At 52.7% G+C, this 12,854-nt stretch overlaps 1 protein-coding gene and 2 non-coding genes across 4 annotated transcripts in view; 2 read left to right on the top strand and 1 right to left on the bottom strand.

Moving 5' to 3' along the window:
• The first annotated feature begins 3,894 nt into the window (after window positions 1–3,894).
• TRNAC-GCA (transfer RNA cysteine (anticodon GCA)) lies at window positions 3,895–3,966 on the top strand. The gene has a single exon. It is a non-coding gene; the product is annotated as a tRNA-Cys (tRNA).
• A 1,746-nt stretch (window positions 3,967–5,712) lies between these two features.
• TRNAC-GCA (transfer RNA cysteine (anticodon GCA)) lies at window positions 5,713–5,784 on the bottom strand. The gene has a single exon. It is a non-coding gene; the product is annotated as a tRNA-Cys (tRNA).
• Window positions 5,785–5,912: 128 nt separating this feature from the next.
• The window catches only part of LASP1 (LIM and SH3 protein 1), a 40,825-nt gene continuing 33,883 nt past the window's right edge, over window positions 5,913–12,854 (top strand). The window contains exon 1 of one of the 2 annotated variants that reach the window (XM_023652626.2): window positions 5,913–6,749. In XM_023652626.2, coding sequence (XP_023508394.1) covers window positions 6,681–6,749 — 69 coding nt within the window. In that variant the 5' untranslated portion in view covers window positions 5,913–6,680. Of the gene's footprint in view, window positions 6,750–7,165; window positions 7,280–12,854 lie in introns of those variants that run through there. The other variant, XM_014740826.3, reaches the window with a different exon arrangement.

Here is a 12,854-nt window from a genome sequence, read left to right as displayed (position 1 = left end):
TCTGCTGGAAAGAAAGAGATTACAGCTTAATTGTAGTATTTACTGACCAGCCATTGCCTCTGGTGATTAACAGTGGTTTGTTATTTCTGATCAGCTGTTTCAGGTTTCCTGAAGGAGATACTAAAGAACCAAAAGAGGATTACAGAGGCGATTCAGACCCAAGTGATGGGAAAGAAGGGCGACATCCATACTGACCCAGGCTTGAAGTCCTGTGGGGGTATGCGGTGAGATTCCTCTCTTCCATCAACAACAGCCTTTTCTGCCTGTAGCACCTGGGAATTCTTTGTCTGATTTCCATCCTCCCTGCCTGCAACTTGAGCTGCACTGAATCCGCAGCCTAAGGCTTTGCGCATGAGAGGAGTTGCTTCCCTTGTCCTTCCCAAGACCCTCTCTGCTCCTGTACTAGATGTGCCCCCATTGTCTCCATTCTCTCCAGCATCTTCAGTCACTTCCTCTCCCCTGGCTCCTTCAAACATCAACAGGTTTCCCCTAGATTGGAAAATCCTTCCTTTGGCTGTGATCACTTGTCCATTTCTTCTTTCTCACTACTAATTTTTAAGACAGTCTGTGACTTCATTTCTCTCATTATCAACTACCTATCTCCACAGTTCTGCTACTCTGTTCTTTTGCTTTCTCCGCTGTCAGTTATTTTTCCCTTTGGAGTTTCTATCTTGTTTCTCTAACGAGACTGTAAGTTCCTTGAGGGCAGGGATCATATTGCATTCCTTTTTGTACTCCCCGCGGTAGTTGGCACAGTTTCTGGTTAACTGTAAGCCGTAGGTTGTACTTGCCAGCCAAACCACAATCCTAATTAAATTCAACTATCGCATTACACCAGGCCTGCACCCAAGCAGGTGAATGTTGTTGGAGCAGAGCTCACAAGTCTGAGTCACTCCACAATGTCAAACAGGCTCTCTGTCTAGTACTCCTACACCATTGGCTGACTAGGTTCACTTTCTCACTCTCCAAAAGGATTATTTCACCACTTTCTCCTGTCTCAAACCTCCCACACCTTACCTCTCCTCCTCACTCTCTTAGCTGAAGAGCTGGCCTCTTCCTTTTTGAAGAAAATCAGAATCAGTCAGAAGCAGCGGTGCACTGGTAAATGGCTAACAACTAGTTCCAGGGGACCTGGTTTGTAGCCAGTTCCCACGGTACAAATACTCCCACTTGCCAATTTCAAACTACCAAAATGAAATCAACTGGCTTTAAAAATTCCTGAAAATTTAACCATCAGTTCTCACAAGCTGGTATGAGCCAAATCTAGCTTGGATCGACTATCTCCATCAATTACCAGCTATACACGGACAACTCCCAAAATTATATTTCCAACCCTAAACTCTCCCGGAACTCCAGAATTAACTGGATCTCCAAGTGCCTTTTTAACATCTCCTCTTAAAAGTCTGTGGAGCACCTTAAACTTAACAGGTTGACCCTGTACTAGAATGTGAAGTCCATGAGGATAGGGGGCTGTACTTTATTACTTTCTAAGAGTTTTAAAAAGAAACTCGATCTTTTTTTCTAAACTTACTCCTTTCTCAGTGTTCTTTATCTTAGGAAACCACACCACCATCCACTCAGATAGTGAAGACAAAAAATAAGAGTCCTTCTTGGTTCTTTCTCTCACCTTCCTTGAGCCATCCAGCACACAGGAAGCACATGGCTCCCCGCCTCTGTCAATCTGGACGCGTGCACTCCTCTCCAGCTCTGCTGTTTCCACTGTAGGCTAAATAATGGCCTTTCAGATGCATCCACATCCCAATCCCTTTGTGAATATGTTACCTTACATGATAAAAGGGACTTTGCGGATGTCATTAAGTTAAGGATCTTGAGTCGGGAAGCTTATCCTGAATTATCTGGATGAGTTCAATGTAATTACAGGTCCTTATAAGAGGGAGGCAGCAGGATCAGAGTCAGAGATAGAAGATGTAAGGATGGAAGCAGAGATCAGAGGGGGAGGAGATGCTACCCTGGCTTTGAAGATGGAGGAAGGGGCCGTGAGCCAAGAAATGCAGGCAGCCTCTAGAAGCTACAAAAGTCAAGGAAACTGATTCTCTCCTAACACTCCAGAAGGAATGCAGGCATGCCAACACCTTGATTTTAGCCCAGTGAGATTGATTTTGGAATTCTGAACTTCAGAACTGTAAGAAATACATTATGTTGTTTTAAGCAAATAAATTTGTAGTAATTTGTTACAGCAGCAATAGAAAACTAATATACCACTGTAGTTTAAGACATCACCGCCATCTCTCACCTGCACTACTGCCATAGAATCCTAACCTGTCTCTCTCTGTCCACGCTTTTTTTTTCTTTTATTGCAGTAAGAACACAACATGAGGGGCTGGCCCTGTGGCTGAGTGGTTAAGTTCATGCACACTGGTTTGGTGGCCCAGGGTTCGGTGGCCCAGGGTTTTGCTGGTTCGGATCCTGGGCACGGACATGGCACCACTCGTCAGGCCATGCTGAGCCAGCATCCCACATGCCACAACTAGAAGGACTCACAACTAAAATATACAACTATGAACGGGGGGATTTGGGGAGAAGAAGCAGAAAAAAAAAAAAGATTGGCAACAGTTGTTAGCTCAGGTGCCAGTCTTTTAAAAAAAAAGAGCACAACATGAGATCTACCCTCTTAACAGATTTTTAAGTGTGCAATACAATATTGTCAACATAGGCACAATGTTGTAGAGCAGATCTCTAGAACTTATTCATCTTGCGTAACTGAAACTTTATACCCATTGATTAGCAACTCCCCATTTCTCTCTCCTCATCCTTGGCAGCCACCATTCTACTCTCTGTTTCTATGAGTTTGCTTTAGATACCTCATCTAAGTGGAATCATACGGTATTTGCCCTTCTATGATTGGCTTATTTCACTTAGCATAATATTCCATGTTGTTGCATATTGCAACATTTTCTTTTTTAAGGCTGAATAATATTCCATTGTACGTATGTATTCTTGACTCCCTGTGAATCTTCCCCACAGCAGTGTGGGTGTTGATTTCAAATCCCTCTGCTCAAAACTGTCCAATGTCTGGCTTTTCATTCATTTGGAATAAAATCCAACCCCCCTACCTTGGCCTACAAGGCCCTCTGCAGCCCTGGCTACTTCTCCAACTCTCTTGAATCTCTCTCCCCTTGTCCACTTTCCTCCAGCCACTTGGGCCGTGGGGCCTTTGCAGTAGCTGCTTCCTCTACTTGGAATGCCCACCCTCCACAGATGGCCAAATGACTGCCTCTTTCATGTCATTCGGGTCTTAACTCTAAAGTCACCTGCACAGAAAAATCCTCCATGGCTATCCAACCTGAAATAGCCCCCTGGAAGCTTCCTAATACATCCTCTTGGGGTTTTTGCTAATCATTTCCCTTCTCAACTGGGAATTTCCTTGTTTATTCATTTGTGCATTTGTTTCTAGTCTGTCTCTACTAGATTTTAAACTCAGTGAGAGTGAGAACCTTTGTGTCTTTCTGCTGAAAGTATGTTCTGCACCTAGAGTGGGGCACATAGTAGTTGCTCCATAAAAAGAGAGAGGGACCAGTAGAGAGTATAGCTAGGCAAGGTCTCTCAGTGGAGATGTCTTTTTAGCTCGTGTTTGTATTCTTTTTAGAGAGACCAGAGGAAAGGATTCTCTATTCAGTTTTGTAAGAGGTTGTTCTCTGACTTCTTCAGGTAAAGAGATGGGTGGGATTTTGGATAAAGAATTGAGCCTAGAAAAGGCAGATTGGTATCCAAGTTCACATGCTTTCAAAATGCCATCTCTTCAGCTAGTCTTTTTATTTTATTCCTCCTTATTAGTAAATTCAGCATCACTTAGCAAGAAGACTGATTCTGAATAGTTTTAGTATGAAAAGTTTGACTGATATAAAAAGAGTTTATCAAAAGCTCACCAGCAGAGGGGGTATAGCTCAGTGGTAGAGCATTTGACTGCAGATCAAGAGGTCCCCGGTTCAAATCCGGGTGCCCCCTCGTCTGCCTTTATGTTTTCCACAACCATTTAGGTAGAACCCAAAATAATCTGAATGTCTGCAGATTGATTCCGAATCCAAAACTCCCTGGAAGATCCACTCAGGTATAACTCAAAACAGCCCTGATGTCTGCCGGTTCTGAACCCAAAACTCCTTGGATGATTCTCTTGCTCTTCCCCCTGCCCGGTTTTCCTCCCTCAAGTGTTCCTAGTACCGGAGAAGTAGAGAGCAACACCCTAGAGTTTGCACTGGGATGACTGGACTGCGTCTGAACCGTATACCCCAACCCTGGTGAAAAGCCCACCTGTACCAATAGGTAGAAAGAAGGTGCAGAACTCCTGTAACCCTACCTCCAAGATGTTCGAGATCTACCGATTTAATGTTATAGTTTCTTTGGGGGTAAAAATGGAGTGCCGGGGAGGGAGAATGTTATTTTGCCTAGTTCATACTCTGACAGGGAAGACTAGGAGAACAGAAGTTCAGAAGGTTTATGTAGACGCGAAGTTTAACAGTACACAGCAGAGACATAAGATCGAAGGTGAAAAGTGGATGGCTTTCTTTTTCTTTATATTAGCTCAACGCCAGGGCTTTGGCCTGATAAACCTACAGGTATAAGTTTAAGGCCTGGCGTGCAGGAAAGGAGTGAAAAGCTGGTTATTTCTCAGGTCTGGGCTTTGCACGAGACAGCAGCTCTGCTCAATCTCCATGTCCAGCCTCGAGATACATCTCACAGTAATGGGAGCCAGGGGGAAAGAATGCGTTGGAGTATTCCCCCGGGGCGGAGGGATGACACAACCAGATTCCTGGTTTAAAATATCGCAGCTGCCCCCTGACCTAGGCAGCATGCCTCTCCCTTTCTCCTTTCTTTTTCCTTTTTTTGGGCAAAACGTAGTAGAGGGGGATGCCTTTGCTCCCTTCACACTTATCGTTTTCCTCTGGCCCTACAGTGACACTGTCACGCAGCCAACAGATAACTCCCCCACCTTTAGGTTATGAAACTCCATGGTCTTGTATTACTAGTTCAGTGGTTCTCAAAGCATGGTCCCCTGACCAGCAGCATCAGCATCACCTGGAAACTTGTTAGAAATGCATATTCTCGGGGTCCCACTCCAGGCCTACAGAATCAGAAACTGGGGGTGTATTAACAAGCCCTCCAGGTAAGTCTGATGCACGCTCAAGTTTGAGAACCACTACATTAGTTTATATCAGTTTGCATCAGCATCTAACTTTATTTTTGTCAATTAAAATGAGCTTATAGGTGTGCCTTGGCCATTTTAACGTTCTCGAAATGCTTTCACTCTGCCTGTGTCATGAGCAATAGGGAAGGGTGAACACAGCAAGTCCGTATCACCGGTAATAAAGAAAGTTGAAGTTGGAGAAAGGTTGTGTCTGTGGGTTTCCCTCTCTTGACTCAAACCCAACCCCACTGGAAACGGAACGGCAACTTGAGGGAGTCATTTTGTCCCCTGAACCTGGCGCCTCGAACTGCCTGACACATTTGAGGCTGCTGGCGGTGGCCGCGGAAATTCCGACACCTCTGGAGCAGGTAACGGCGACGCGCAGCTTTTGTACATGATTTATGCACGTACCCACCCCTCCTCCGTCTGCTGAGTATAAAGCAAAATCGAAAGCTTCCGCTAAAGTTGGAAAACGAGGAAGGGATTTTGAAAAAAATTGTCTTTCTGTTTTCTTTTAACCTAGGACCCAATATTAAAATACTAGTTACGGAAGGAAGGCAAAGCCACCAAGGGGGCACCCGGATTTGAACCGGGGACCTCTTGATCTGCAGTCAAATGCTCTACCACTGAGCTATACCCCCAGGCAGCTCCTCCGCCTGGAGACGGCTCTTTTGGGTGTTAAGACACTGTTACACTGAGGCTAAGGAGAAAGGAATGAAGGAGGCAAGGGGGCCAAGCGGAAAGAAGGCGCCCAGATCCGGGGAACCTTGGGAAGTTGCACGGCGGGGGCTTGGGGGGGGGGGGGGGATGGAGAAGAACTATCCCGGGCTGCGAGGCGCTGAGTCCTCGCGGGAGGGACCCGTTCCGCCCTACAAATGTGGAAAAGGATGAGGGGGGAAGGGAAGCTAACTGAGGGGCGGAGCAGGGGGTTCCCGTCTGGTCCGCAGGTTCACGCCAGTTACCGACGAGTACAAAGAAAAGTCCTCGAATCTGGTGAATCTGGTTGGGGGTTCTGGAGGGTTCCAACCCCACCCTCGATGGGTGTGTAGGGTTTGGCCGCCTCCCGCAGTCCGGGGGCCCCAGATGTGCGGCTAGACTGGCTCCGCGCCGCCTCCAGCACGGGAAAGGCCCTGGGCAAAGCCGGCTGCCCGCGCCTGGCTTCCGGGCGCGCCTCTCCAAGTCACCTTCTGCTTGAGAGCGCAGGGGCGCAGCGGGCCTCCGGACACCCCCGAGGCGTGCACCCCGGCCTCGCAGCCCTCCCCGGAACCCGCCCCCGCGCAGCCACACGTCGCCCGGGGAGCGCGCCTCGCCGCGCGCGCCCCTGCCCGCGCCTGCGGCGCGTCCCCGCCCCGGTGCAGCCCCTCCTCCCCACTGTGTTTATTAGGGGAAGGAGGGCGGAGGCGGAGGCCAGTTCCCTAGCTCCAGCCGCCGTCGCCGCTGCCTGTGTAGCTGCAGGCGCGGCCGTCTCTCGCCAGCTCGCTCCGGGGAAAGAACGCGCGCGAGCTCGGGCGTCCCCGCCCCAGCCTTTCCCGGAGCCATGAACCCCAACTGCGCCCGGTGCGGCAAGATCGTGTACCCCACGGAGAAGGTGAACTGTCTGGATAAGGTGAGCCCCGGAACCGGGAGAAGCGATTTTGCAATCTCTGAGCAGGGATCCAGATGGAGGGAGGAGAGAGGGGCCGGGTCTCTGCCGCTCATTCCCGCGATCCCGGGAGGAAGGAAGGAGGGCGGTGTCATGGGGTGTGAGGAGAGACCCCAGTGTGGAAGCCAGGAGATCCGAGGCGAGGCGAGGAGTCCATGCGTGGCGGGCAGCCACTACTGGAGAAGAGTAGGCTCTGTGCCCCGGGGTTCGGAGGACGGAAGAGGAGTAGGGAAGCCAGGCCCCGGGGTTGGGGGTGGGGGGTGGGGAAGGTTAGGGGGGCAGTCCCGCCCCCTAGGGCCTGGAGAGTGAGAGGAGACGGCCGCTCCCTCTCCCCGCGGCGCCGAGCGCCAAGTAGGCGGAAGCGCGGGGCGGCGGGGGGGCGGGGCAGTGGCTGGGGGGCCCCGCGAAACCGTCTGCTGTGCCCCCGAATGGCCCGGCTTCCTGGCCTGGAGACTGCGAGGCGGGGGCTAATCAGTCGGCGAGCGTTGCGTCTGGTGAATTGAGCTTCGGATAAGGACCCGAGCCCCACTGCGAGACCCCTGTTTTTGGACGACCTGCAGCCCCCTTGGTGGTTCAGCGGTTAATGGACCAGCAGACCTCCTCTGGAGCTTCCCAGCCCCCACCTCAGTTTAGAAACCAGCTCCCGGTGCCGGGCCGCCCAGCCGGAGCGGGGCGGGGTCGGGTGCTGGAGTAGGGTGGGCGGGGGCCGCTTCGCAGAGACCTCCTGAAATTGTGCTCAGAGCCTGAGACCGGCTTGTAGAACAAAGAGCTAACTTTTCAAAGCAGGTTTCCCCGATGCAGGGTGGGGTTGGCTGAGTTCGGGGGAAGCCAAGCAAAGGAGGAGGTGTGGGGGGGAAGGGGAGGGTGGCCTTCTGCAAATTCAGTGTCCCCTGGGGGCCCTTACGCGTCGTCTCCCCTCCCCTGCTGGACTCATTCATCTGGTTGCCATTATACTTTTGGAGGGGGGCGGAGAGTTAGAACTGGGTGTTTCCAGCAGTTTGGGGTAGGATCCAGTCCTCTTTTAAGCTCCCTAAGATCCTAAGGCCAGTCTGCCCCCTCTCTGCGCCTCCTCCCCATACTGGAGGAGAGGCCTCTGTGATTGCCCCTTCCTCGTCCTACCTTTCCCCTACCTCCCAAAGCTGCCTCCAAGTCCGAATATTCCCTCCTTTGCATCTGAACTGGCAGGGGTGGGGGCCATGGGATGGAAGAGGGGTGCAGAGCCCTGAGACCAGTTTCACTGCCCACCGGGAGCCAGGTTTTGTTTGGGAAAGGACAGTTCATTGGATACTTTTAGTCTCTCCCCTCCCCCTGGGCGTTGGAGCTTCCTTAGCGACCTTTGGCCTCTGAGTCAGGGTGAGGGGGTGGTGTTCTGAGGTTCAGAAATCCATTTGAACTTGCTCTTGGAGGAAGGGGGCTTATGGGGCTGCTGCTGTTTCACTGCTTCTCTTGGCCCTGGCTGGGCAGGAGGAGAGGAGAGCCATATTGTGGGCACAAGGGATGTGGGTGCTGACCTTCCCAATGACCGTGCCAGCCTCTGGGGGGCAGAACTTGAGTTGGAGGCACTAGCTGAAGGACTCTCTGTCCTTGCACACTAGGTTTTTTTTCCTCTTTTCTGGTGGTAGGGGTTTCGGCCTCTGCGTCTTGAGTTCCCTGTGCCCCCCTTCTCCGCAGTCATGAGTTGGGGAGAGGCTGTGGGCACTTTCATCCATATAAGGCAGAAACAATATATGATGGAGGCATTGCTAGCCCGGGAGTTGGAAGACTTGGTCCTAGTTCCTGGTCTGCTCCTGCTAGCTTTATGAATGGCTCTAGGCCTCGGTATTCGCTCCGTCATATGGGTAGGGTGATGTCACTTCCTTGGAGGTGGGGCAGTGCACTAAAGTGCCTTCCAAAGTGCCCAGGAGTGGGTGTGGTATAGGCTGTGCCCTCCCTACCTCTCTGGGATACTCTGTCCAGTCCCACACCTGGCTCCCCTTGTAAGGACCTTTGATGCCGTATGTCAGAGGGGAAGGGGGCAGGGCTCCTGCAAAGTGCCCTCCCCCCAGCTGTTCTCTTGTCCTAGCTGGAAGAGGACATTCAGGGGGGGTTGCCCTGGGAAGTGGGAGTTGGTGATTTCTCCTTCTTTATAGAGCTCTCTCTATAGGAGGTGGCCCTGGGAAGACCTTGACCCCTGCACTGAGCAGGAGGCTTGGAATATCCAGATATCAGACTATTGGTCCCAACCTCCTCCAGGCAGTAAGGACAGGCACTTGGACTGGGTACCTGGTGCCTGGAGGACTGAGACTTGGGAGGGGGAGAACATTAAGTCCCGCAGGTGTGGCTGCTAACCAGCTTCCCAAGGCTTCCCGTTTACAATAGGAGAGAGTCAAATCAGCCTCACCCATTTCACTATGATTTCCCTACGGCATGTAGCCGGCTCACCATGTGACCCAGAGCACAAGCTACGTCCTTGGTGTTAGCCTTTTCTCCTCCCTGGGCCTTATCTCCCAAAGGCTTAGGTGGGTAAAGGCCATGTCACCTCTGATGGCCACCCTGCCCCCAACCTGCAATACCCAGTGTGCTCTGCATGCTGAATAAATATGTATTGCTGATGACAGAGTTGGAGGAAGGAGGTCGAGATTTGCTTTCCCACAGGCTTCTGGGATTGCAGTTGGGGGAGAAACAGGGTGACCTCATTCACTCATTCATTCGGCAAATATTTATTGAGCACCTACTCTGTGCCAGGCCCTCGGCAGAGCTGCTGCAGGGCCCTTGGGAGGGGAGAGAGGCTGTCTCAAAATGTCCTCTACATTCTGAGAGAGGTGAGGTTTTGTCCCACACCCTGTTGGGAAGCATTTGTATGTGGGGACCTGTATTGTCAAGAATCTTGCCGTGGCCTCCTGCCCTGGCTTGCTTTCCCGGGCTCCTGAAACAGGTAGAGACATTCGGGAAGGGCAGAGGCTTGGTGCGCCGCCCTTTCCCCTGGAACCCCCCATTAGGAGGGCTCTCTGCCTCTGGGTGTCTGAGCCACCTTCCACCTCAGCCCCACAGTGGGTAGCAAGGTAGCAGGAGGCTGGGCTGGACACAACAAAGGGGACAGCTGGGACGTCCCGTTTTCCTAGCCGAAGCTGAGTACCTCACGATCACCTTGCGACCATCCATTCATAGTAGCGACTACTTACGGCGATGTGCCAGGCTCAGTCTTCATGGCAGCCTCGCAAGACAGATGTGATTGCTCCTGTAAATTATGAACCCCATAGACGGAGGCTCAGACAGGTCATGTGGCTCATTCCTCTCTCAGCCAGAGCTGGAATTCAAATCTAAAGCTCTTTGTGCTCCGCTCTTCTACCTGGTGTGTTTGCAAAAACTACTTTTACTTACACTATCTCATGAGTGTCCCAAGTGGTCCGCCCCTTCCTGGCCCTGGGGTCTTGTGGGGAACTGGGGTACTAGGAATAATCCTCTGCCCCTGGGAATTTGTGGAGGTACAGCCAAGGTCTGTGCCTTTCAGCCAGAGGCCCAGGTGTCCAGCTGAGCTTGGCTGGTGACCTGGCCGGGGTGGGGCTGGTGTTACCCCTGAAGGATGAGAGACTGTAACCCCAGGCGACAGGAAGGGAGGGGAGGGTGTCATACTCCAACCCTGAGTCATGGTCACCCCAGGCAGCCGGGGTGCAGAGGGCAAGATGCCAGGCTGCCACACAGTGACCTGAAGCTCGCTGTAGCCCCTCAGCCAGAGCTGGGAGGAGCCGCTTCGCCCACCTCCACGGTGATTCCTGGGTTCTTGCTTCTGCCCCCATCAGCCTCTGTTTGCCTGTCTGTGGAATGGGTTGCAGCTTTGGAGCTGCAGGCAAGGGAGTTGAGGGCGACTCTGGGCCTGGGATGTGGGCTGAGAGGCTTCGAACAGGCACTAGAGGTCTGTTTTTTGCAAATAGGGAAACGATGGCCTTCCAGAGCAGCGTTCTGGAAGGATCAGAGTTGCATGCCCAGAGGTGTGCTCTGTTCCCCTGAGCTCCACATCCCCGGAATGCTTCTTTGAAATCTTACCTGGGGCCTCTAAGAAAGAGGGGACTCTTGCTCTGGGATAGGGCTTGTGGGGCAGGAGAGGAGGCAGACAGAGGGTCCTTTGGGGTTGTATTGACTTATTTCCTTGACTGTGCCTTTCCCCAGAGCCAACTGAGACAGGGATGGGGTTTCATCTTGAGGTGGGCCCAGGCTTGGCCCACAGGGGCTGTTGAGTGACTCACCATGCTCTGCTCCTCCACCTCCCCCAGCTTTCCTATCCCAAAGAGGACACAGTGGCTGGAGCTGCTGGATTTTCTTGAACCTTGAACCTTCCTCCAGACAGCAGAGGGAGGTGACATGAAGCAGCCAGGGGTGCCAGGCATTATCCTAGGCTTGGTGCCTTTGATGTCTCATAACTCCCCCCATGAGGGACCATGGTTTTGGCTCCACTCTACAGATGGGGAGACTGAGTTCGGTAGCTCCCCTGAAGGCACTCGGTCCACTCTCGTTTTCATTATTCTGCTCCGGATCCCCCTGTAAGGGAATAGGTGACCCCCACCCCAGCCTCTAATGTGTCTCGCTGAGAGCAGGGCCTCTCTGGGGGTGATGGGGGGTCAGAGCTACTGATGGAAACGTGCACCATCCCCTTGTATGGAGGCTCTCCTTGCTCTCGGTGGCAGCAGGGAGGGATCTTGTGGAACCCCTGGATTGGGCTCTGGGCCTCTACCCCAGCCTTGTCAGTATACCCTGCCCTTCTTCCCAAGGGGCTTGGCTCCAGGGTGGGGACCTGCCTATTCTGCTAGGATAGGGAGTGTCTCTCCCTTTGTCTCCCCCAAGTCAATCAGCAGGCAGTTTTGGAGGTCCCCAGTCCTAGGACAGTGCGTATTCCTGCGTGTGTGTGTGTGAAAGTGGGTCATGGTCTGGATTCCAGAGAATGTTTTTCCTGGCAGGCCCCTGCGGGGGTAGGGGAGGCGGGGGCCCAGGCAGGGGCATGTGCAGCTAAGCAGGCAGAGGCCAGCAGACTGGGTGGTGACAGCACTGGGGCACTCTGCCAGCACCTCCCAGGCATTGGGGGAGGGAGAGGGGCTGTCGTTTTGGGGGTTTGTGGGGGTGGGGACTGCCCTGTTCGAGTTTTCTGGTGGGTTGTATGTGTTGGGGTGTTGCACCGGGAGGAGTTGGGGCTGGGCTCCAGGATAGGCCCCGGTGGGCGGGGGCCAAGCTTAGGCCAGTCATCCTTTTGCTTCCAGACTTCCAGTTGGCCTTCTTCCCAAAAGAGAGGTTCTCCTATCACTTCGTTTACTATTCCACCATTGGAGATTCCTTTGGATCTCCTTGACAGGGACAGTACCCTGTTAGAAAGCGATAACCCCCACTTACCCCATGGTCTCTGGATGAAGTGGGCCGGGAAAGAGGAGATGGTATCCCAACCTCTCAGCTTCTTTTTTCTGTCCCCTCCTCCCAAGTGTCCCAGAAGCATCCCTTGGCTGGGAAACACATTTTGAAAAAGCACTGCCTTGGGGGAGTTCTTTGACAGATGGCTGAGAACCAGCCCTGAGCTGGGTCCCTTTGAGAGTCTCCCTGGGCCCTTGCCTGGCTCTGGTCTCCTTTTTTTTTTTATTGCTTTTTTTCCCCAAATTCCCCCAGTACATAGTTGTAGGTCCTTCTAGCTGTGGCATGTGGGACGCCGCCTCAAAATGGCCTGATGAGCGGTGCCCTGTCCGCGCCCAGGATCCGAACCGGCGAAACCCTGTGCCACCGAAGCAGAGCGTGCGAACTCAACCACTCAGCCACGGGGCTGGCCCCTCTGGGCTCCTTCTTTGAGAGATCAAGAGTGTCTCCTTTGATTGCTGGGAAACAGGGCAGAGACAGGCCAGCCAGGTCATCCCGGCGGCCCGGATTCTGGGAGTCCTGGAAGCTGGGCTCATTTGGTGCTGATCCCGGGGCCTTGTCCTGGGCTGCCAGGGGCAGATTTCTGTCTCATTTGCAAAGGTTTGCTTGAGCATCAACGTTTCTCAGGATGGGGTCACTCTGTTGCCTCAATTCCCTTTCCCTCATGGTCTTCAACTGTGTTCTTCTCCATCAGCCATC

This window comes from Equus caballus, chromosome 11 (genome assembly GCF_041296265.1).
Source record: "Equus caballus isolate H_3958 breed thoroughbred chromosome 11, TB-T2T, whole genome shotgun sequence".
NCBI lineage: Eukaryota > Metazoa > Chordata > Mammalia > Perissodactyla > Equidae > Equus > Equus caballus.
This window is presented reverse-complemented; position numbering and strand designations above follow the sequence as displayed.